This window comes from Oryctolagus cuniculus, chromosome 7, assembly GCF_051225735.1.
Source record: "Oryctolagus cuniculus isolate XC-2025 breed Fujian yellow rabbit chromosome 7, ASM5122573v1, whole genome shotgun sequence".
NCBI classification, from domain to species: domain Eukaryota; kingdom Metazoa; phylum Chordata; class Mammalia; order Lagomorpha; family Leporidae; genus Oryctolagus; species Oryctolagus cuniculus.
The window spans coordinates 47,966,089-47,988,239 of record NC_142873.1 but is presented as its reverse complement, the minus strand read 5'-3'; the positions used below and the strand labels follow the sequence as shown (position 1 = coordinate 47,988,239).

General features: G+C 47.1%; 2 protein-coding genes and 1 long non-coding RNA gene across 3 annotated transcripts in view; 2 read left to right on the top strand and 1 right to left on the bottom strand.

Annotated features, from left to right (window-relative positions):
- ADAMTSL4 (ADAMTS like 4) overlaps positions 1–916 on the top strand; it is a 34,123-nt gene extending 33,207 nt beyond the window's left edge. The window contains exon 19 of the transcript XR_016210622.1: positions 345–916. The gene's annotated coding sequence lies outside the window, so the exon portion shown is untranslated. The remainder of the gene's footprint in view (positions 1–344) is intronic.
- A 400-nt stretch (positions 917–1,316) lies between these two features.
- Positions 1,317–6,256, bottom strand: MCL1 (MCL1 apoptosis regulator, BCL2 family member). The gene is made up of 3 exons (XM_070077742.2): positions 5,400–6,256; positions 4,816–5,063; positions 1,317–4,134 (listed from the first exon to the last, which is right to left on the bottom strand). Exons 1-3 carry the CDS (start codon positions 6,091–6,093, stop codon positions 4,018–4,020), a joined length of 1,059 nt encoding a protein of 352 aa, XP_069933843.1. The 5' UTR covers positions 6,094–6,256; the 3' UTR covers positions 1,317–4,017.
- Positions 6,257–10,026: 3,770 nt separating this feature from the next.
- On the top strand, positions 10,027–12,814 carry LOC149125522 (uncharacterized). The gene is made up of 2 exons (XR_016210625.1): positions 10,027–10,123; positions 12,525–12,814. It is a non-coding gene; the product is annotated as an uncharacterized LOC149125522 (long non-coding RNA).
- Positions 12,815–22,151: the final 9,337 nt, after the last annotated feature.

Here is a 22,151-nt window from a genome sequence, read left to right as displayed (position 1 = left end):
GTCATTACCTGCCTGGAGGTTGATTCCCAACCCTCACAAGTCCTTCATATAACAAAGATAACACTGTAACTTTGACACTAAGGAAGAGGAACAGATATCTTCAAACTAAAAAGCAGCTGAAGTATGGGGGGAGGGGGTTTCAAAAGACAAAAGCTCTGTAATCAGTTAACAAAGGAAGCAAAACGGACTCAATGGACCATCTTGAACTTCAGGAATTAATAGCCTGTACTTTGGACACCTGGCTGGAGACATGCTACACACCAGTTTTATTTCACTTTAATTTCTATAAACTCCTCCTGTCACAATGGTTCTAAAGAAAATATATATTTTTTTTTTTCTGAAAGGAAACAATACAAAGCAAGACCTGACTCTAAACTCACAAAACAGGAACTGAAGAATCTGGCTGTGTCAAATAATAATAAAAGTGTTGATTACTCTGCCTCTTCCAGTGATGCAGGTTACCTGGTTACTGTTTGATCCAGGTTTTGTTATGTTGAGTATCACCACAGAAACCACCTCACAAGACATCAGTGTGGAGCAACAGCGCGGAGCAGAACTTGACTCAGGCCAGCATTTGGGCTCTGGCGTCTGTGTGTGCTACTTCCCCTGGCCCCCCCTTACTCAGGAGTGCACTTTTACAAAACAAGTCATTTTGTAATGGTTAAAAACAAAAACAAAACAAAACAAAAAAAACAACTTGATAGCTTCTGATGGTCTAGAAAGAGGGGCTTCTGAATCAAAATCACTATTAAGTGAAACAAGACTGAATGGGGGGGAGGCACAGAATCCTGTTTGCATGATTAGTATTTGGTGCTCAGGGCTTAAAACCAGCATGCAAAACTTCAATTTGCACATTTCCATGGTGATTCAGCTTCCTTTCAAGGTCACTGCAAAATAAAAGGCAGAGTTTTTGAAATGGACTTGCTTATGACTGTTTTGTATCAAGAACTTCATCTTATTATCCTTAGGTGTAGTTTTCCTTGCTCAATCTCAAAAGGTTAAGAGGCAAGAGAAAACTGCTGAAGTAAATGCTTCTACCCCAAAATTCCTCCAACACTTGGTGACTCCAAGAAAAATCAGGACAGGGATTCTGATTTTTATATTCCAGTGTACAGTAACTACTCTTAACTACAGTAGTGATGTTAGGAAAAATCAACACCCCTGATCTGAGTGAAATAAGGGACTGTCGGTTGCTCTAAGATAAAACAGCTTTCTGCGTTTTGCTTGTTAATCCACCTGTACATATTTTCTCAGCTGACAAAAGTTGGCCTAAGAGGAAGAAGACAGTGTTGATTAGAAAAGACCCACACCACACCTTACATTTGAATAAAGATTTATTTCTCAGGAAAAACAGGAAATTAGGAAAACCATATTTTACAACCCACATTAATTTGTAGTTGGTCCTAACGCAGCCTGGCACAGCCGTCCAAAGCACTAGCTGTGTAACCAGAACTAAGGAGTTCACTCCTCCAGTAAGGTACGCAAACACGACCAGAGGACTGCATGTTTTTCCCTGAGAGAAGCTTAAGACAAACAGAATTCGCTGAGAGCCATCTTTCCAAGCAGCCCCTCCCTTTCTACTTTGGAGGATTTGCCTGAACTCTGAAGCTAGTCAAGACTGAAAAACCCCTGTGCTGCCCCCTCCCCGCCCCACACACCAACCCTTCTTCCCTAAAACACTCACTGCCCCAGGCCCAAAATATCAACTAAGATCCTGGTCTGCATTTCAGCAGTCCTGGCTAGTGAATCTGCAAGTGGGGCTCCTGAACACCAATTTACATTTCTGCCCTTGTTTCCATAACTAGATGGAGGAGAGACAGGCCTTTAAGTCACCTTAACCAGATCTTAAGATTAATTAAAAACTACATAAAGTGCTTTTAGGTCCTTAGAGAGAGACATGATATAAATAAATGGTTTATGATTAAGAACGACAAATACATAGATAAAAATAGCTCTAGCAAGATAACCTTATGGCTCCTAGCCAGGCAGGCAGGGTGATTCTTCCCCATTACATTCCTGGTCATTTTATTCACGCCCGTTTCTATCTGGAGTCCAGGCTAAAGGTCAGGCTCAGAGGCTGAAGCTTTCTTCACTTGTAGCTCTGAGGTTTAACAGAGCCCACTTCTTTCTATAACTTTAAGTGAGCATATTCAAATGCAAAAAAAACTAGAGAAAGCCACAAAAGATGTTCCCCACTCCAAAAATTCCTAAGGGGACTTTTGAAGTCCCCCCTGAAAAGACAGCATTACAATGCAACAACTGAAGATAGCAGTCCTAGGGTCTCCCATCCCATGCCTCTTGGTACAGCACCCACAATATTACCACTTCCCAATAGGATAAAATTCATTAAAGATGCAGGTGACTCCTGGGATTGCTGGGGGTAGGGGAGGGGTCCACTTAATTATCCAGTATGGGTTCATAATGGGAACAAGCAGCACATTTTCAAGGACGGACAGGAAAATGTAAATTTGAAAGAACATGGAGTCTGAAATCCAAAAATATGCAAATGCAAAAACCTGAAACAAAGTTTGGGAACCATCAGTAGAAATGAAACAAGTGTTTGTTTTATTGACACACTAGGCTTAGCCCTTGTTTAACAACCAAGCCTAATAACAGCACCATGGTTAGACTCTGGCCTGCTTTTCCAAGCCATCATTTTACAATTTATTAAGTAAACAAGGGATCAAATGTCTCTCCTCCACCTGATGTGATCTTTTTATACACACACTGCTAACAAGTCCCATTTGGAACAGCTGAAAACCTTTTAGTAAAAAGCCTTAAAGATGAGCTCATGAACTCAGTTTAAATTTCACCAGTTAAATTAGGTCAAATGGAAGGAATGCAAATGAGAAGTGCCCAATCAGAGCCCATAATTTTTAAGTCATCATCCCCACCCCACCCCACAACTTTAAAACACCACTTTTGACTCAATTATTGAAAAACTACCTATAACAAAGTGAAAGCACTTATTTCCATTTCTCAACCTCTCAAGCCCAGGTTTTCAAAGAAAAATCTATCTAAGGAATATAAACCAAAAATCAGATAGGAAAATTAAAAAGCTGCATAGTTATGAATCAGACTTGTTCCACTAAATCAGGTTTCATACAATTCCATCAGTTGGTTCTGGATACACTCTAAAATTGACTGGGACGAAGTTTAGGATAGAAAAGCCGTTAAGAAAATTTTTTAACTAGAGAAGATGCAAATTTCAAAAAGATATGAAAAAAAATGTAAAGTCGATACTCCCCCTCCCTTTATGTTACAAAGAAATAGATTTTCTGTAAAAATATATACAATTTTACAGACATTTACAAGTTGTTTCTATCTCAAAAATCAAGGATATTCTATATTTGTAACTAATTATTGAGCGGTCACAAGTCAAGTATTCTTGGACATTACTAGGCTAACAAAGTAAGAATCATTCAAAGCAAGCCAAAGTAGAACAGGTGTAAGAGTCCTTAACACCTGGGACTGCCTGCTCTTCAAGGAGTAACCTGGGGAACCAGAGAGAAAAATGCTCCCCTTCACACACTGTTGTACAGTACTGAGGCTCCTAGGCATACTTCCATTACTTCTAACTTAAATTCATTTTGTATACAGGTCACTGGCATTGTTAGTGCTTTTCTTTCAACACTACAGGAAATTAATGAACTCACTGAACGTATTTAACAAATTTCCTGTTCTAGACAAGGACATTAAGTTCTTCCACTACCATCTTCACTAAATCAAGAAGCTTTCCTCCATGGCCTCCCACACAAAGTTTGCTTGTTGCTGAAACTGAATTTGGCTTCGGTAGACAGTGACTCTTCAAGGGGAACTACTTTTCCCATGCGTTTATTCTTGTTATCTACAGTCAGTCCTCTTGTAGCTTGCTTTTCTGTCTAGGTTACTAGAATGAACCTCTTGGTTACAGCTTGGGCAGTTTGAATTCCAACTTCATAAATACCTTCAGTTTCATAGAAGTGTGTGGTTTCGGTGCCTGGAATTGGTTAAGAGTCAACTATTGCACTTAGAAGGCTATCTTATCAGATAAGCCAGCCCCGCTCCTACTCCGGCAACACCCGCAAAAGCCAGCAGCACATTTCTGATGCCGCTTTCTAGGTCCTCTACATGGAAGAACTCCACAAACCCATCCTAGAAAACAAAAAAGAAAGCATATTTTCAAGTATGGGTTTCCACTGTCTTAAAAACACTGTATACAGAGAAAAGATTAATTAGCCTATCTAACCTATCTAAGGTTCCCCTGAAAATGAAGATGGGCCTGGGGGAAGCAACAGACATTATCTCCAGAGTTCTTCACTAGGTGGGCACTAGGCAATAGTTACACTTGGCCAATACTGTTATCCTGCTCCCATGAGGACAACCTGAACAAGGGGATTTAGAAGGAAAAACCCTCACTCAGAACCCACCACTAGAATATCAACTGCAGAGAACAGTATTTCTCCATGTGGTTAAGCACATCCTCCAGCAAAGCCATCTGGGTCCGTTCAAAACGCAGGCTCCACCCGGTATCTACACTATTAAAGTAGGGTGGGGTGGGAGGGGCAGAACGTCGTGGGATCTCCCCAGGTGACTGACTCCTAATTCCTCATGGGTTGATTGGCGGGTAACGAGGGTATCCTACCGAATTACGGCAAAAATAGCCTGCACAGAACCAGGACTTCTGATAGCACTCAGGTCAGCCGTACTTCTAGGTACTCACTACCTCCGTCAACACCACGCAACCAGAGGCGTGCGTCACTCAACCCTTCAGATCCACCCCACTTCTCTACACTCCACTTCCACCGCAGGGCCCTCTGCAAGCTGCACACTTACCCAGCCTCTTTGTTTGACTAGCCAGTCCCGTTTCGTCCTGACGAGAACATCTGTGATACTTTCCGCTAAAGGTTCTATGCAGCTTTCTTGGTTTATGCTCTTCAAGTGTTTGGCCACAAAGGCACCGAAAGAAATCAGAGTCACAATCCTGCCCCAGTTTGTTACGCCATCACTGAAAACATGGACCATCACTCGAGACAAAGATTTGACATCGTCTTCGTTTTTGATGTCCAGTTTCCGAAGCATTCCTGAGAGGAATAAAAGCACGCAGGTCCTCACTGCCTCCTTTGTCTACACCCGGCCGCGACTCGCTGGCCCACCCACGGCGGGGGAAATCGCTCTTTGGCTCCACAGACCTCAGGCCGACCCCACTTGGAAACTGACATCCCACCCCTTCCGCTCTTTGAACAGAGCTGCCCTTTCCAAGAGGACCGAGAAGGGCGGAAACAATGACTCACGGCCAGAATATGCGGGCTCGTGGCAACACCGACTGGTCTCGAACTCTTTCCACCCAGCCGGGCTGGGCGAGTGCCGGGGCCGGCGGGGGCGAGCGCGCGCGGCCTCGGGGCCTCCCACCCCCTTACCTTGGAAGGCCGTCTCGTGGTTGCGCTGCACACCGTCCCCGACCCGCCGCAGGGTCTCGAGCGCCTTCCGGCTCGCGCTGCCGGCCCGGCCCATCGGCTTCGCGTCCTTGGCGCCGGTCGCCTGCTCCCGAAGGTACCGGGCGATAATCTCCAGCGACTGCCGGTACAACTCGTCCTCCTCCTCCTCTGCGGGCGGCGGCGTCGAGGGCAGCGACCCGTCCGTGCTAGGGACCTTACTGGCCTCCCCCACCAAGTCCAGCAGGGGCAGGACGGCCGGCCGCTTCGCAAGGGGCTCCGGCTCGTAGCCGTCCAGCTCCTCTTCGGGCGACATGATGGCGTCCGCAGCCGGGGCTTCCATCTCCTCGAGCGGCGACGCGCGGCGGGTGGGCGCCAAGTACAGCAGCCTCGCGGGGGTCGCGCTGACGTCGGGGAGCTCGGCGCCAATGGGCGCCGGCCGCGCGACCCTCCGGGCGTCCGGCGCCAGCGCGGCCGGGGGGCTAGCGCCCGGGCTTCCGCCAATCACCGCGCCGGCCTCCCCTCCCCCTACCTCTAGCCGGGCCGCGGCCTCCTTCTCCGCAGCCAAAAGCCGCTCTGCCGGAGGGGCGACGCCGCCGCCACCGGCTCCCAACCCGGGCCCCCCCAAGTAGAGGTTGAGTCCGATTACCGCGTTTCTTCTCAGGCTAAACATCGCCATCTGCCGCCGCCGCCACCGCCCAGGGCTAGGGCCCACCCGAAGCTGCTCGCTCGGAAGGCGGAAGTCCCAACTAAAAGAGGACTCAAAGATCACAGTGTTAGGTCTGAGGCGGGGCCGTCCGCAAACTCAAGAAGAGGAAAAAAAAAAAAAAAAGAAAGAAAACGAAACCCCTCGTCCCATAAAAGGGGAAAGGGGCGGAAGCTTCCGGAGTTGCGCACGGCACCCTGCGGCCGCCGGGGCGGGACCTTCCGGCCGTCGGAGCCGCCGGCTGCGGGTTACGTAACGGCCGCTGCGGCGCCCGGCGGGGTGGGCTCGCGCGGGGCCCCGGCGCGGCCCCCGCGGCTCCCTCGCGGCTGCCGCTCTGAGCCCGAGGGTGCTTTGTGTGTGTTGCATTGTGTTTGTTTTTACCAAACCAGTGAGTTACCCAGTGGTTGCGGGGCGAGGAGAGGGAGCGGAAGTCTTAGAGGATTCGCGTCAACCGGAGGCCCTGGCTGGAATCTAGTTATTTTGCACATCAGCTCTCTCTGCCCAGCCGCGTTAGGGCTGACCTGAAGAGCTATTTATATATAACTGGATTCAGCAGTATCCTGTGGAAACGAAACCTGCTTCCGGTTTCTCCCACCCGGCTTCTCTAATCCAGTGTCTCGTGCTACCTACACGGATGCCTTGTTCCATTAGCACTGCTTCTGAGAGCTTGACAGCATTTATTTCTGTATTGATAAGGCGCATTTGTGGCCATCCTTGGGGCACCCTAATTCCGACTGTGGGCTGCTCCACTTGCTATCCAGCTCCCTGCTAATGACCTGGGAAAGCAGTAGAAAATGGCCCAAATTCCTGGGCCCCTGCACCAGCGCGGGAGACCAGGAGGAACCTCCTGGCTTCAGATCGGCCCAGCTCCGGGTGTTGTGGCCATTTGGAGAGTGAACCAGCGTATGGGAGACCTCTATATGTATATACATCTCTCTGTAACTTTTTATAATAAATAAAAAACAATCTTTAAAAAAAATTCTGCTTTTCAAATAAAAATTTTTGTAAAGATTTATTTATTTGAAAGGCAGCGATACAGAGAGAGCTATCTTCCGTCCACTGGTTCACTCCCCCAGTGGTGGCAACAGCCTGGAGCCGGGAGCTTCCTCCGGATCTCCACATGGGTGCAGAGGCCCAAGGACTTGGGCCATCTTCTCCTTTTCCAGGCGCATTAGCAGGGAGCTCGATCAGAAGTGGAGCAGCAGGGGGCTGGCGCTGTGGCACAGTGGGTTAATGCCCTGGCCTGAAGCGCCGGCATCCCATATGGGCACCGGTTTGAGTCCCGGCTGCTTCACTTCCAATCTAGCTCTCCGCTATGGCCTGGGAAAGCAGTGGAAGATGGCCCAAGTCCTTGGACCCCTGTATCCACATGGGAGACCTGGAGGAAGCTCCTGGCTCCAGATCAGCACAGTTCTAGCCGTTGCGGCCAACTGGGGAGTGAACCATCGGCTGGAAGACCTCTCTCCTCTCTCTGTGTAACTCTGACTTTCAAATAAATAAATAATTAAAAAAAAAAAAAAAAAAGAAGTGGAGCAGCAGGACTAAAAACCAGTGTTGATATGGGATGCTGGCATTGTAGGCAGAGCCTTAAGCTACACCACAGTGCTGGCCCCTCAAATAAAATCTTGAATAATAAGGCACATTTGACTGGGGTGGAGAGGTGGGTAAACCTGTATGTAAGCCTAGATAGACCGTGGCAGATGCTCCACTATTAAATGGATGGCTCTGAATGTTCGCAGATGTGGGATGTGTAGAGCCGGGAAAGGGACGGCTCGTATTAATGAAGGCTTTGAAAAGCAGTGAAACAGCACTGAACATCTATCTAGGCAGTTGGGAACCACTAGAGTACCATGATGTATACTGTAATTGCATTGCTCCAGTTGTGACTTTTAGAATGGGTGAAGGAAGAAGGGATTGGAGGCACTAGATTGGAGGCTACTGCCAATTTTGGGCCGGCGCCGCGGCTCACTAGGCTAATACTACTCTGCCTTGCGGCACCGGCACACCGGGTTCTAGTCCCGGCCGGGGCGCCGGATTCTGTCCCGGTTGCCCCTCTTCCAGGTCAGCTCTCTGCTGTGGCCAGGGAGTGCAGTGGAGGATGGTCCAGGTGCTTGGGCCCTGCACCCCATGGGAGACCAGGATAAGTACCTGGCTCCTGCCATCGGATCAGCGTGGTGTGCCGGCCGCAGCGCGCAGGCCGCGGTGGCCATTGGAGGGTGAACCAACGGCAAAGGAAGACCTTTCTCTCTGTCTCTTTCTGTCACTGTCCACTCTGCCTGTCAAAAAAAAAAAAAAAGAAAAAGAAAAAAAGAAAAAGAAAGAAAAATAATTATGAGCTGTAGTTGGGTAATATTTTTATTTATTTATTTATTTTACCATTGGTTCACCCCCCAAATGGCTGCTATGGCCGGCACGCTGCACCAATCCAGACCAGGAGCCAGGTGCTTCTCCTGGTCTCCCATGCGGGTGCAGGGCCCAAGGACTTGGGCCATCCTGCACTGCACTCTCGGGCCACCGCAGAGAACTGGACTGGAAGGAAGCAACCGGGACAGAACCGGTGCCCCAACCAGGACTAGAACCCGGTGTGCCAGCGCTGCAGGCGGAGGATTAGCCTCGTGCCAGGCCCTGGCCTGTAGTTGGGTAATGTTAATGAGAATTAAAAAGATACATTTAGAAACTCTGTTGGAGGCAGGACGACAGAACGGGGAGTGTGATATTATGAAAAGGTAGGCATCCATGCTAGACTAGAACAGACCAGCCTCGAAAGCAGCTGCTCTCGACAGCAGGTGAAGTGTCTGTGCAGCATGGAGGAAGGAACCGGGGTCATCTGTCCTCAGGGCTTTCTAGTTCACTTGCAAAGTCTCCAGATCCTTACTATTATTCAGAGTCAGAGGAAGCTCTAGATCTGTCCACATTCCATAGCAGCATGGCTTGTAGTTCTTAGCATAAATATGCTGGCCACAGTCCCAAACCTCAAAAAAACAAAAACAAAATCAAAATTGACATTTGACTATGCCAGTCTTTCTCCAGGCACTACTGATTCCTTTGGAACGTTCCAAAACCGTGAGCACATTTCCTCCTCAAAATGTGCCTTTGTTTCAGACAACTTGTTGACATCATTTTTTTTTTCAAAAATAGGAAGGAAAAAATGTTGGGTCCCAGTGTTAAGAACTAAGACAGACCTGATACGTGGAGCCTTGTTCTCCAGTCTTTGGGGCTGGAGGTTGGGAGTACTTAATATCTCATGTTGCCTTCCCCCACTCTTTTTTTTTTTTTTTTTTTTTTTAAGATTTATTTACTTATTTGAAAGAGAGGGAGAGAGAGGGGGAGAGAGAGAGAGAGAGAGAGAGAGAGAGATAATCTCTTTAGCTGATTCACTGCCCAGATGGCTGCAAAGGCCGGAGCTGAGCAGATCCAAAGCCAGGAGCCAGGAGCTTCCTCCGGGTCTCGCATGTGGGTGCAGTGGTCCAAGGACTTGGACTGTCCTCTGCTGCTTTCCCAGGGACATCAGCAGGGAGCCGGATTGGAAATGGAGCAGCACTCATGTGGGATGCCAGTACTGCAGGTGGCAGCTTTCCTTGCTACCCCATAGCGCTGGCCCCTTCCCCCATTCTTCTTAAAGATCTTTTCTGTTATCCCTACTGCCTCTCAATTATCCTATCCTTTACAAATGCTGCTAAGGGGCTGACATTGCACCTGCGTGGAACACCCAGAAGCAGCTCCTGGCTCCCGGCTTCAGATCGTCGCAGCTCTGGTCGTTGCAGCCATTTAGAGAGTGGACTAGCGGATGGGAGCCCTCTCTCGCTATCTCCCTCTTTCTCTGCCTCTCTATAAATATGCCTTTCAAATAAATTTTGGAAAAAAAACACTGCTAAAACCTGTGGTTTTTCTTCTTCTTCTCTTTCTAGGTCATATATATATGACTTATTCTGGGAGGCTGTCCACTTTGCTGATAGAAATTTCCAGAACTACTAGAGTACTCTTTCTCATCCTCTAACCTGATGTAAGTCTTTTGCCTTGGGCCTCTTATACCATACTCTTTTTTTTTTTTTTTTTTTTTTTTTAAGGGAGAGGGTTTATTGGGGGAAACCCAGCAGACCAGAGGGAAGGGGAAGAGGGAAAAGGAGAGTAAGAGAGAAAGAGGAGAGAGGTGAGGAGAGAGGGGAGTGAGAGAGGAGAAGAGGAGGCTAGAGCACAGAGAGAGAGTGGGCAAGAGAGGAGAGAAGAGAGAGATGAGAAAAGAGAGAGCGAGCAGGAGAGAAGAGAGAGAGAGGGGACCAGAGGAGGAGGCTAGAGAGAGAGGAGAAGAGGAGGCTAGAGAGACCATACTCTTTTTTTTTTTTTTTAAAGGATTTATTTATTTATTTGAAAGAGGTGGACAGAGAGAGGAGACGCAGAGAGAGAGAGGTCTTCCATCTCCTGGTTCACTCCCCAATTGGCCATAACGGCTGGAGCTGTGCTGATCCGAAGCCAGGAGCCAGGGACTTCTTCGAGGTCTCCCATGTGGGTGCAGGGGCCCAAGGACTTGGACCATCTTCCACTGCTTTCCCAGGCCATAGCACAGAGCTGGATCAGAAGAGGAGCAGCCGGGACTTGAACCAGCGCCCATATGGGATGCTGGCATTACAGGTGGTGGCTTTACCTGCTACGCCACAGCACTGGCCGCTATACTATACTCTTTCTTTCTTTCTTTCTTTTTTTTTTTTTTTTCTTTTTTTTTGACAGGCAGAGTGGACAGTGAGAGAGACAGAGAGAAAGGTCTTCCTTTTTGCCATTGGTTCACCCTCCAATGGCCCGATGGCAGGAGCCAGATGCTTATCCTGGTCTCCCATGGGGTGCAGGGCCCAAGGACTTGAGCCATCCTCCACTGCACTCCCTGGCCACAGCAGAGAGCTGGACTGGAAGAGGGGCACCGGGACAGAATCCGGCGCCCCGACCAGGACTAGAACCTGGTGTGCCGGCGCCACAAGGCAGAGGATTAGCCTAGTGAGCCGCGGCGCTGGCCTATACCATACTCTTTCATACTGTGTCTCAGCATCAGTATCTCTCTACCTTCTCATCACAGTCCAACGCTGTTGAATATGAGATCATCCTTATGTACAAATCATAATCCCAGGTCTTGGTCTTCACACATAGTCTAAGGGGTAAGTAGGCTTCAGTAGTCTCTCAGAAAGTCTGAGGGACACCACCAGCTGCCCCATCCAGTGTTCATGCTCCCCTTCTTCTTTCTGATAGAGCCCCATTTTTTTTCTTCTGGAATCCAGAGTGTGCTTAGCTTTCCTGAACTCCCTTGCCATTCTGAAAATCTTGATAAAATGACCGTGGTTGTGAAGTGGCCTTGTGGTTTTGGAGAGAAGCAATCATTTGTTCATCTGTCAATTATTAAGCTGGAGATAGGTCTATAGTTAATAATTATAAGCCAACATAGCAGTCAATAAAATTCAACACTTTTGCATTATTAAAAAGAATGCAGGGGCCGGTGCTGTGGCGTAGCAGGTAAAGCCGCCGCCTGCAGTGCCAGCATCCCATATGCATGCTGGTTGTAGTCCTGGCTGCTCCTCTTCCAATCCAGCTCTTTGCTTATGACCAGGGAAAGCAATAGAAGATGGCCCAAGTGCTTGGGCTCCTGCACCAGCATGGGAGACCCAGAAGTTGCTCCTGGCTCCTTGCCTCAGATCGGCTCAACTGGTTGTTGCAGCTATTTAGGGAGTGAACCAGCAAATGGAAGACCGTTTTCTCTGTAACTCTCCTCTCAAAGAAATAAATAAAATCAAAAGAAAGAAAGAAAGAAAGAAAGAAAGAGAGAGAGAGAGAGAGAGAGAGAGAGAGAGAGAGAGAGAGAGAAAGAAAAGAAAAGAAAGAAACAGAAAACAAGTAACTCACTAGTGCAGACCCTGGAAGTCAGAAGTGATGGCTCCAATAATTGGGTTCCTGCTGCCCCCGTGGAAGACCTGAAGTGCATTTCTGCCTCCTGGCTCCCACCCCAACCCATCCTTGGCTATTGTATGCATTTGGGGAATGAACCAGCAGGTGGAAGCTCAGTCTTTCTCTCTGCGTCTCTCTCTGCCTCTCAAATAAATAGGAAAAAAATTTTTAAGATGTATTTATTTATTTGAAAGGCAAAGTTACAGAGAGGCAGAGGGGGAGAGAGAGAGAGAGAGAGAGAGAGAGAGAGAGAGGTCTTCCATCCGCTGGGTCACTCCCCAGATGGCCACAACAACTGGAGCTGAGCTGATCTGAAGCCAGGAGCCAGAAGCTTCTCCATTTCTGGGTCTCCCACGTGGGTGCAGGGGCCCAAGGACTGGTGCCCACATGGGATGTTGGCACTGAAGGCGGCAGTTTTATCCTCTATGCCACAGTGTTGACCCATAGGATTTTTTTTTTTTTTTTAATTAAAATTGCAGGGCTGGTACTGCCAGTTCGAGTTCTGGCTGCTCCACTTACGATCCAGCTCTCTGCTACAGCCTGGGAAAGCAGTGGAAGATGGCCCAAGTCCTTGGGCCCCTGCACCCATGTGGAGACCCAGAGGAAGCTCCTGGCTCCTGGCTTCGGATCATCTCAGCTCCAGCCGTTGCAGCCATCTGGGGAGCGGGCTGGCAGATGAAAGACCTCTCTCTCTCTTTCTCTCTGCCTCTGCCTCTCTGTAATTCTCCCTTTCAAATAAATAAGTAAATCTTTTTTAAAAAAATTAAAATTGCTGGAACTTACAAGGAAGTTTATTTGATACAAGATCAATAAAAATATTTATGTATTTTCGATACCAGCAACAGTTAGAAATATAATTTTTAAAGATTTATTTGCTTGAGAGAGAGAGAGAGCTCTTCCATCCACTGACAGCTGACAGATTTATGATATTCTCAACTTCTGCTGGATTTATCAGGAAGTAATCCCATCGTAAAGAGCATCTGTATACCTTTATTCCATTTTACAGCATTGCTGGTTACCCAGTCTCCCATGACAGAAACTGGCAATTTTCCTAGATTCCTTCTGTTCTTTCACACATCTAGCCAGGTATAAAACCCTGCTCATTCTGCCTTGAGAAATGTTTCTTAAATCTAGGTTTTTTCCTCTTTTTCAGTTCTTGACAAATTCATTCAAATCCTTGTCAAACCTTTCCCAGACAAGTTACTGCTGCTCCTCCGCACGCGGAGGAGCCGCACCGGACCGGGCGCTTGTTGTTCCCTTTTTTTACAAGTCCTTTCTATAGTAAAGTAAGAATAAGTAAACAGCAAACTCCCAAAGCAAGAATGAGTAGAGAGAAATGAGAAAGAACGAAGTAACGAACTTCCCCGCGAACTCTCCAACGCACTCTCCAACCAACCCACACCACCATGCCGTCTCTCTCCTCCTATATAGTCCTCTCCACCAATCCCAACTCGGCTGCCCACACGCCGAGCACGCCGCTCTCCTCCAATCAGGAGCAGCTCCTGCAGCTTGTCAAGTTGGTGAGAGGCAGCTGGGTAGAAGCTGTTTACTTCTCTCCCAGCGCCATATTGTGGGAGAGCAGATGCATAGAATAAATCTTAATTCCAGTAACAGTATAGTCCGAATTGCTCCCCACAGATCCCCCTTTCTTTTTATTTTTTGGCGTTGATACGCGCCTGTGTAAAGTTCAGTGTGATCTTCATGCTATTGACTCTTGTTTGTCGTGCTACTTCAGAGTTTGTTGAAAAATGTCCCGTATTCCAAAGATCCCAGGGATTGGTTATTCATTGTTTTCTTCCTCAAATGGAGTTTTCTTCTTCTAGACCTTCTGCTGGCAGGTTTATCAACCGAATTCTTCTCTCAGGGGTCCATATTGGTTGTGCCGCACCCTGTGGAAAAAAACAAACGGCGCCTCGTACTCTTCTGAGTAAGGGGAACGGGCCTTTCCATTGGTTGTCCTGTAAATCCTTCCACATTACCCACTGTATTGATTCCTTATCAACTGATTGAGTATGCATTTCTGCAGGTGTTTTACCGTTCTTTTTCTTGTTCAAAAAATTAATTGTATAAAGAGCTAGGGCCAAGACATCCTTGTTGGATGTGGCCATTTCCCCTATTCCCCCTTTTTGTTTAATTATTAAATTTTTTAAATATAAGTGAGCGCGTTCTACCACAGCTTGCCCTTGTGGATTGTATGGAATACCGGTAATATGGGAGATTCCGAATTCTTTCAAAAATGCAGCAAAACGCTTTGATGTATATGCTGGGCCGTTATCCGTTTTGATCACATGAGGAACTCCCCAGGCTGCAAAAGCCTGCAAGCAGTGTTGGATTACTTGTTGTACTCCTTCTTTATTCATGGCTGTGGCCATAATTACACCTGAGTATGTATCTACAGTGACGTGAACACAGCTTTGTCGCCCAAAAGAGGGGATATGTGTAACGTCCATCTGCCAGATATGTCCTGGTTTAAGGCCACGGGGATTGGCTCCCGCAGGAATCTTTGGAACTATGGTAACAACGCACTTTTCACAGGATCTAATGATATCTTCTGCTTGCTTGCGGGGAATATTAAATTTAAAACTTAAAGTGTGGGTGTTAACATGCCATTTAGAGTGATATTCTTTAGCTTGTTCCAAAGCGGTGCATGCAAGCAAGAATCTTGAATAGTGATCTGCCATCATGTTTCCTCGAGTGAGTGGGCCAGGTAAATTAGAATGAGCTCTTATGTGGCCTATGTAAATAGCATGCTCTCTTTGATTTAATAACCCCTGAATTTCACTTAGATAAGAATAGACTGAGGAGGATTTAAGAATAAGGCACTGTGTAGCGAGCATCTGAACTGCATTCACCACATATGCACTATCAGACAAAATATTCATAGGTGCGCTCTCTCTGCGTAATACTGTTGCGATAATAGCCAATTCTGCATGTTGTGGAGAAGGGGATGCTGTTAAAACAAAATATCGTTGATTGTTAAATATAGCTGCTCCTGTTCCGCCTTTAGCTCCATCCGTAAATACGGTAACTGCCCCTTGAATTGGATCCCTTCGCACCTTCTGCACCCGTTTTATTGAAACCTGTGTGCAGAAGTTAACAAATGGATGGCGAGGGTAGTGATTGTCAATCTCTATTTGTAGAATGAGAACTATGTATGCCCATTGCCAGCATTCCCTTGTAAAGGCTTCTACTGCCTCTTGAGCAAAGGGAACTACACATCGCTTTGGAGTCTTCCCCGCCATTTCTGTCGCCTTTTTTATTGCTGTTAATATTAAATCAGCCACCGCAATGCCTTGGGTGTATAGTACACGCGGTGCATGTGAATGTGGGTATACAAACAACAAGGGTCCTCCTTGCCAAATGACTGCGAAGGGATACAGCTGTTCCATAAAAATTAATATTTCTAGGGCTTGTTGTGGATCACATCTTTCCATCTGCATTGCTTTAATTTGTTTTTCAATTTTCTGTAACGCCAAGCGGGCTTCTATTGTCAATCTACGAGGGGAATCAAGCTGGGCATCTCCTTCTAAAATATTGAATAATGGCATCATATCTTCGGTAGTTAATTTACAATAGGGCCTCAACCAATTTAAATTGCCACATAATTTTTGGAAGTCATTAAGGGTCTGTAACCCATCTATTGCAATTTCAAATTCTAATGGGGTTACCTTTTCAGAAGTTACTTTAAGTCCTAAGTACTGTACTACTTCCCCTTTTTGTATTTTCTCTGGCGCTACTTGTAACCCAACTTTTTCCAAATATAATAACAGCAGCTTATATGCTTCCATTAGGTGACTTTCACTTTCAGTCGTTATTAACAAGTCATCCATGTAGTGTAAAATTTGTACCTTTGGGCACTGTTGTCGAACCGGCTCTACTGCCTGGTCAACATATAGCTGGCATATGGCAGGACTGTTGGTCATTCCTTGGGGAAGCACCTTCCATTCATATCTTTTGTCGGGACCTTGATGATTAATGGAAGGAACGGTGAAAGCAAACCTCTGAGTGTCTTGTTCATGTAGAGGTATGCTAAAAAAGCAGTCCTTCAGATCGAGTACTATTAGTGGCCAATGCTTTGGGATCATAGTAGGAACCGGGAGTCCGGGTTGCAATGCCCCCATGGGTTGCATCTGCTGATTAACAGCCCGTAAATCATGCAACAACCGGTATTTCCCTGATTTTTTCTTTATCACGAATATTGGCGTATTCCATGGGGAGGTTGATGGTTGCAAATGGCCTGCCTCTAATTGTTGTGATACTATATCATTTACCGCAGCCAACTTTTCCTGGGTAAGGGGCCACTGTGGTATCCACTTTGGCTTGTTGTCCAGCCATGACAATGGCAGCGGCTGCATCTCAGTGGCCCCCACGAAAAACCCGTGTCCTGTCTTTTAAAATCGCCTTTGGGCTGGGCTAGGTCCCTTCTGCCTTCTCTGGAGCCTAATCCTCTCTCCTGATATCCCTTTTTATACATAATACGCCGTCCTGTAGAACTCTCCAATTGATCCTCATTTGTTAACGTCAGTCCCAATTGTTCTAAAATGTCTCTTCCCCATAATGTGATGGGGAGTGCACTAACATAAGGTTGCACATTTCCCTTGTTCCCTTCTTGATCCTGCCAATGAAGCACCTGAGCACTCCTTGATGGTGTCATGGCCGCACCTAGGCCTACTAAAGTATTATCTCCTGGCTGAAGGGGCCATGACTTCGGCCAATCATTTTCCGAAATTATACTTACATCCGCACCTGTGTCTAGCAGGCCCTGAATCGACTTTCCTCTAATGGTTAAGGTCCACAGAGGTCGATCTGCTAGAGATAGGGACGAGGCTGCAAATTTCTCCCCTTGGGGTCCATGAACGTCCTGCGCTCCAATCATGATCAGTATTTGAGCCACAGGTTCTTCTGGTTTGATTTGAATAATACCCTTTGTAGATTGTATTAGCACTTTTAACTTATCAAAAGGTAACTGAATGACTCCGGTGATGACCATTAGGCCTCTCAAAGCATTTGTTTCTTTTCCTACGATTATTCCAAGTCCGTTATGCTCCGCTGAAATTGCTTCTGCCCTCACCTCTATGGCTTGTGGCCCCATTTGAGGTGTCAGTACCGAATATTCGGTGGCTCGTAACTCTGCGCGGTAAATATTTGGTTTTGGGACCGTGGCACCCACCGATTGTTTTGGCCCCGGGGTGCAGGGGCCCACATTCCGTTTTTTTGCTGTTGACCATATACACCTGATCTTCTTATGGGGCCCGGCTCATTTGGCATCCTCTGGGGATTGCCTGCGCTGTTTATTTTAAAGTAACATTCACTGACCCAATGATTTCCTCTTCTACAGCGTGGGCAAAGGCCTGGTCTTCTCGAGTTCTCTATGCCCTGCCGATCTCGGGCTGGAAATCTGGCCCTACATTCCCTCATTAGATGCCCTTCTCGACCACATCTAAAGCATATACGTCCCCTGATGTTCTGTCTAAATTGTCGGGTTACTGCTACTGCAGCATGTGATCCAGAAACTACATCATCCATGACATCCCTACAGATTTTCAAAAAGGTAGGGATGTCCTTATGCTGCCATGGTCTAAGAGCTTCCCGACATGTTTTATTGGCCTGTTCATACGCCAATCTTTTGACTAAGGGCATTGCTTCTTCCACGGTTTCGAAAATGTTTCCTGCTGCTTCCATTAATCGGTTCACGAAATCAGCGTAAGGTTCGGTAGGGCCCTGTACTATCTTAGTTAGGCTGTGTCTTACTTCTCCTTTTCTGGGTATCACCTTCCAGGCTCTTCTTGCTATCTCTCTCACCTGTAAGAGGACAGCTGTTGGTAATCGGGCCTGCTCATCGGGACAGGCAAATCGCCCTTCTCCATTTAACATTTCCTCATCCCATGCTTGATTCCCTGTTTGATAGTTCTGCTTTGAATATTCTCGCGCAAATTCTTTATAGGCAGCTAGCCACAAGAGGAAGTCACCCCCGCCTAATACCGCCTTTACTAAGTTTCTCCAATCCTCAGGTATTAGGCCTTGCTGCCCGATGTTATCAAGGATTGCCTGAGTGTAACTTGCATGGGGCCCATACAATTGTACTGATTGCTGCAACTCTTTAAGTAATTTATGGTCAAGAGGCGTCCATCCCCTGTTTCCCTGTGGATCCTGAATTACAGGAAACACCTGGCCTGGTTCCTGGTACTGCTCCCAAGCAGGTTTTCTATAAACAGCTCCCCTTTGCTTGTTTTCGGTTCTTGGCCTTTCTAGCTCCTCCTGCATACCTACTCCCTCCATCACTCCTTCTTCCTCCCACTCTTCTTCAATCTCATGGGGAAAAAAGGGGCTTTTCTTTACAGGAGGAAACTTTGGTAGTACCAATGGGCGATACCGGGGTGGTGATTCATCCTTTATGGTTGAATTTGCCAGCCTTGTATGGCCAGGCATCTCTCTCGGGGGCGAGGTTCCCTCCTCAGCTTCCTTCTCCCCCCCATAAGCTTCCTGGCTCTCTAAATCCTTCTTTGATTTTCTTCTCACTTGTTCGTTACAATAGTTGCTCGCCTGGCTGCCCTGCCATAATTCTTCCTGCATTTCACTCCCCTCATTAAGCAACAACTCGATCCCTTCCGTGGGGTTCTGAAGCACCTGATCAACGAGTTGCCACAGCTTCAGCACTTCTATCGGTTCCCCAGCCTCGCGCATTTTCCGTCCCACCTGCCTCCACTGCTGTGGAAACCAGGGGGACGTCTCTACGATTGCTCTTACAAATGCATGAATTTTCCTCCCCCCTCGTTTCCCTTGCTTAGAGGAAAAGCTGCGACGAGGTGGGGAGTAGGAAGAGAGAGAGAGAGAAACCATATTTAGCCCATAGATGATCTTTAGGGAGAAACAGAGGATGGTGCCCAGGAGGAGGAAGAGGTAGCCAGTGGGCAAAGAGTAGCCAAAGAACTCCATTGTCTGTACCGTCTGTGACATGTTGGAGCAGTGAGCGTAATGGAAGACTGAGTCTCCCAGACGTTCCCAGTTAATACCTCCTTCCTAGCTTCTAATTTTCTTCCCCCGCGGCTTTTTTCCTAGGTTCTGACTAGCTTTTCACCGGCACTCTTTCCGTCCGGCCTTCCCCTAGGCTCTTTGCTAGTCTCTCTCTCCAGTAATTTCCCACTTCTTCCCGGTCTTTCCCTCCTAGGTTTCCTATCCGAGTCACGGCACCACTTGCTGCTCCTCCGCACGCGGAGGAGCCGCACCGGACCGGGCGCTTGTTGTTCCCTTTTTTTACAAGTCCTTTCTATAGTAAAGTAAGAATAAGTAAACAGCAAACTCCCAAAGCAAGAATGAGTAGAGAGAAATGAGAAAGAACGAAGTAACGAACTTCCCCGCGAACTCTCCAACGCACTCTCCAACCAACCCACACCACCATGCCGTCTCTCTCCTCCTATATAGTCCTCTCCACCAATCCCAACTCGGCTGCCCACACGCCGAGCACGCCGCTCTCCTCCAATCAGGAGCAGCTCCTGCAGCTTGTCAAGTTGGTGAGAGGCAGCTGGGTAGAAGCTGTTTACTTCTCTCCCAGCGCCATATTGTGGGAGAGCAGATGCATAGAATAAATCTTAATTCCAGTAACAGTATAGTCCGAATTGCTCCCCACAAGTTACGACTTCCTAGATTCCCAAGGACCAGCTTCCTGTACCTCTAGCCTTCCTAAAATACAAAATTCAGTCATGCTGTCCCCTGTTTAAAATCCTATCAGTGGCACTGAAGTCCCTACATGATCTGTTACTAAACTTCAATTTTAGCAGCTGCCACTGCTCTCTGTTCCTACTGCACATTTTTTTTAAAGATTTATTTTATTTATTTGAAAGAGTTGCAGAAAGAGGTAGAGACAGAGAAAGAGGTCTTCCCATCTGCTGGTTCACTCCCCAGTTGGCCGCAACGGCTGGAGCTACGCCAATCTGAAGGATCTGAAACCAAGAGCCAGGAGCTTCTTCCGGTCACCCACACGGGTACAGGGGCCCAAGGACTTGGGCTGTCTTCTACTGCTTTCCCAGGCCATAGCAGAGAGCTGGATGAGAAGAGGAGCAGCTGGGACTAGAACTGGAGCCCATATTGGATGCCGGCGCTTCAGGCCAGGGTTTTAATCTTCTACACCACAGCCCCGGCCCCCCTACTGCATATTAATAGCTATTTATTTGAGGGCTTATCTGTCAGATCTTGGGATAAATTATATTCATATATATATATAATATTATAAATCAGCAATTCTCAAACATTTTAGTCTTAGGATCTGTTTATATTCTTTTTTTTTTTTTTTTTAAGGTTTATTTATTTACTCGAAAGTCAGTTACACAGAGAGAAGAGACAGTGAGAGAGGTCTTCCATCTACTGGTTCACTCCCCAGATGGCCGCAACGGCCGGAGCTGCGCCAATCCGAAGCCAGGAGCTAGGAACTTCTTCCAGGTCTCCCACATGGATGCAGGGGCCCAAGGACTTGGGCCATCTTCTACTGCTTTCCCAGGCCATACCAGAGAGCTGGATGGGAAGAAGAGCAGCCGGGACTAGAACCGGCACCCATATGGGATGCCAGCGCTTCAGGCCAGGGCTTTAACCCGCTGCGCCACAGTGCCGGCCCCAATCTGTTTATATTCTTAAAAATTACCAGGTCGCCGGCGCCGTGGCTCAATAGGCTAATCCTCTGCCTAGCGGCACCAGCACACCGGGTTCTAGTCCCAGTCGGGGCACCGGATTCTGTCCCGGTTGCCCTTCTTCCAGGCTAGCTCTCTGCTATGGCCCGGGAAGGCAGTGGAGGATGGCCCAAGTGCTTGGGCCCTGCACCCCATGGGAGACCAGGAGAAGCACCTGGCTTTGGCTTTGGATCAGGGCGGTGTGCTGGCCGCAGCGTGCCGGCCGTGGCAGCCATTGGAGGGTAAACCAACAGCAAAGGAAGACCTTTCTCTTTGTCTCTCTCTCTCACTGTCCACTCAGCCTGTAAAAAAAAAAAAAAAAAAAAAAAAAAAAAATTACCAAGGGGCCAATGTTGTGGCATAGCAGGTAAAGCCACTGCCTATGATGCCGGCATCCCATATGAATGCTGGTTCAAGTCCTAGCTGTTCCACTTCTGATCCAGCTCGCTGCTAATGGTCTGGGATAAACAGCTGAGGACGGTCCAAGTGTTTGGGTCCCTGCCACCCATGTAACAGACCTGGATGAAGATCCTGGCTCTTGGCTTTGTTGAAGCCATCTGGGGAGTGAACCAGCAAATGGAAAATGTCTCTCTCTGACTCTCCCTCTCTCTGTAACTCTTTCTGATAAATAAATCAATCTTTTAAAAAAATTTGAGGACCCCAAAAAGCTTATATTTATGTAGCTTGTACCTATCAATATTTATATTAGAAATTAAAACTGAGAAACTAAAAAAAATTTAAGAAAATTGCAAGTTGATATAAATGATATATTTTTTACAAAATAGTGAGGAAAGTGGCATTGTTTTATATTTTTGCAAATCTCAATATCCTGGTGAAGATATAACTTCTTAATAACTTGATTTGCTTATATGTTTATACTTTTTTACTTTAAGATTATTTATGTGAAAGGCAGAGTTACAGGAGAGAGAGAGAGGGAGAGACACAGAGAGATAGAGATGCTCCATGTGCTGGTGCACTCCACAAATGGCTGCAACTGCCATGTCTGAGCCAATCAAAGCCATCCAGGCTCCCATAGGGCAGCAGGTGTCCAATCACTCAGCCGTCTTCTGCTGCTTTCCCAGAGCATTAGCAGGGTGCTGGATCAGCAGTGGAGCAGTCAGGACTCCAACTGGTGCTCATAGGGGATGCTGGTGTTGCAGGTGGCAGCTTGCCCTGCTGTTCCGTAATGCCAGCCCCTATGGTTATTGCTTTTTATATTTTAAGATACCTTTCTTACCCTGAATTCTTCCATATTTAATTTTTGTTTTTTTTTTATCCACCTGGAATTTGTTGTGTTTTATATATAATATGAAGTGAATATCATTTTTCCCCACATAAATATTCAGTTAGCTGCACATATATAGAGCAAACCTATCTTTTCCCTACTGATCTGGAATGCTGCCTCTGCTGTCACGTTTTCATGTACGTGGAAGTCTATTTGTGAGA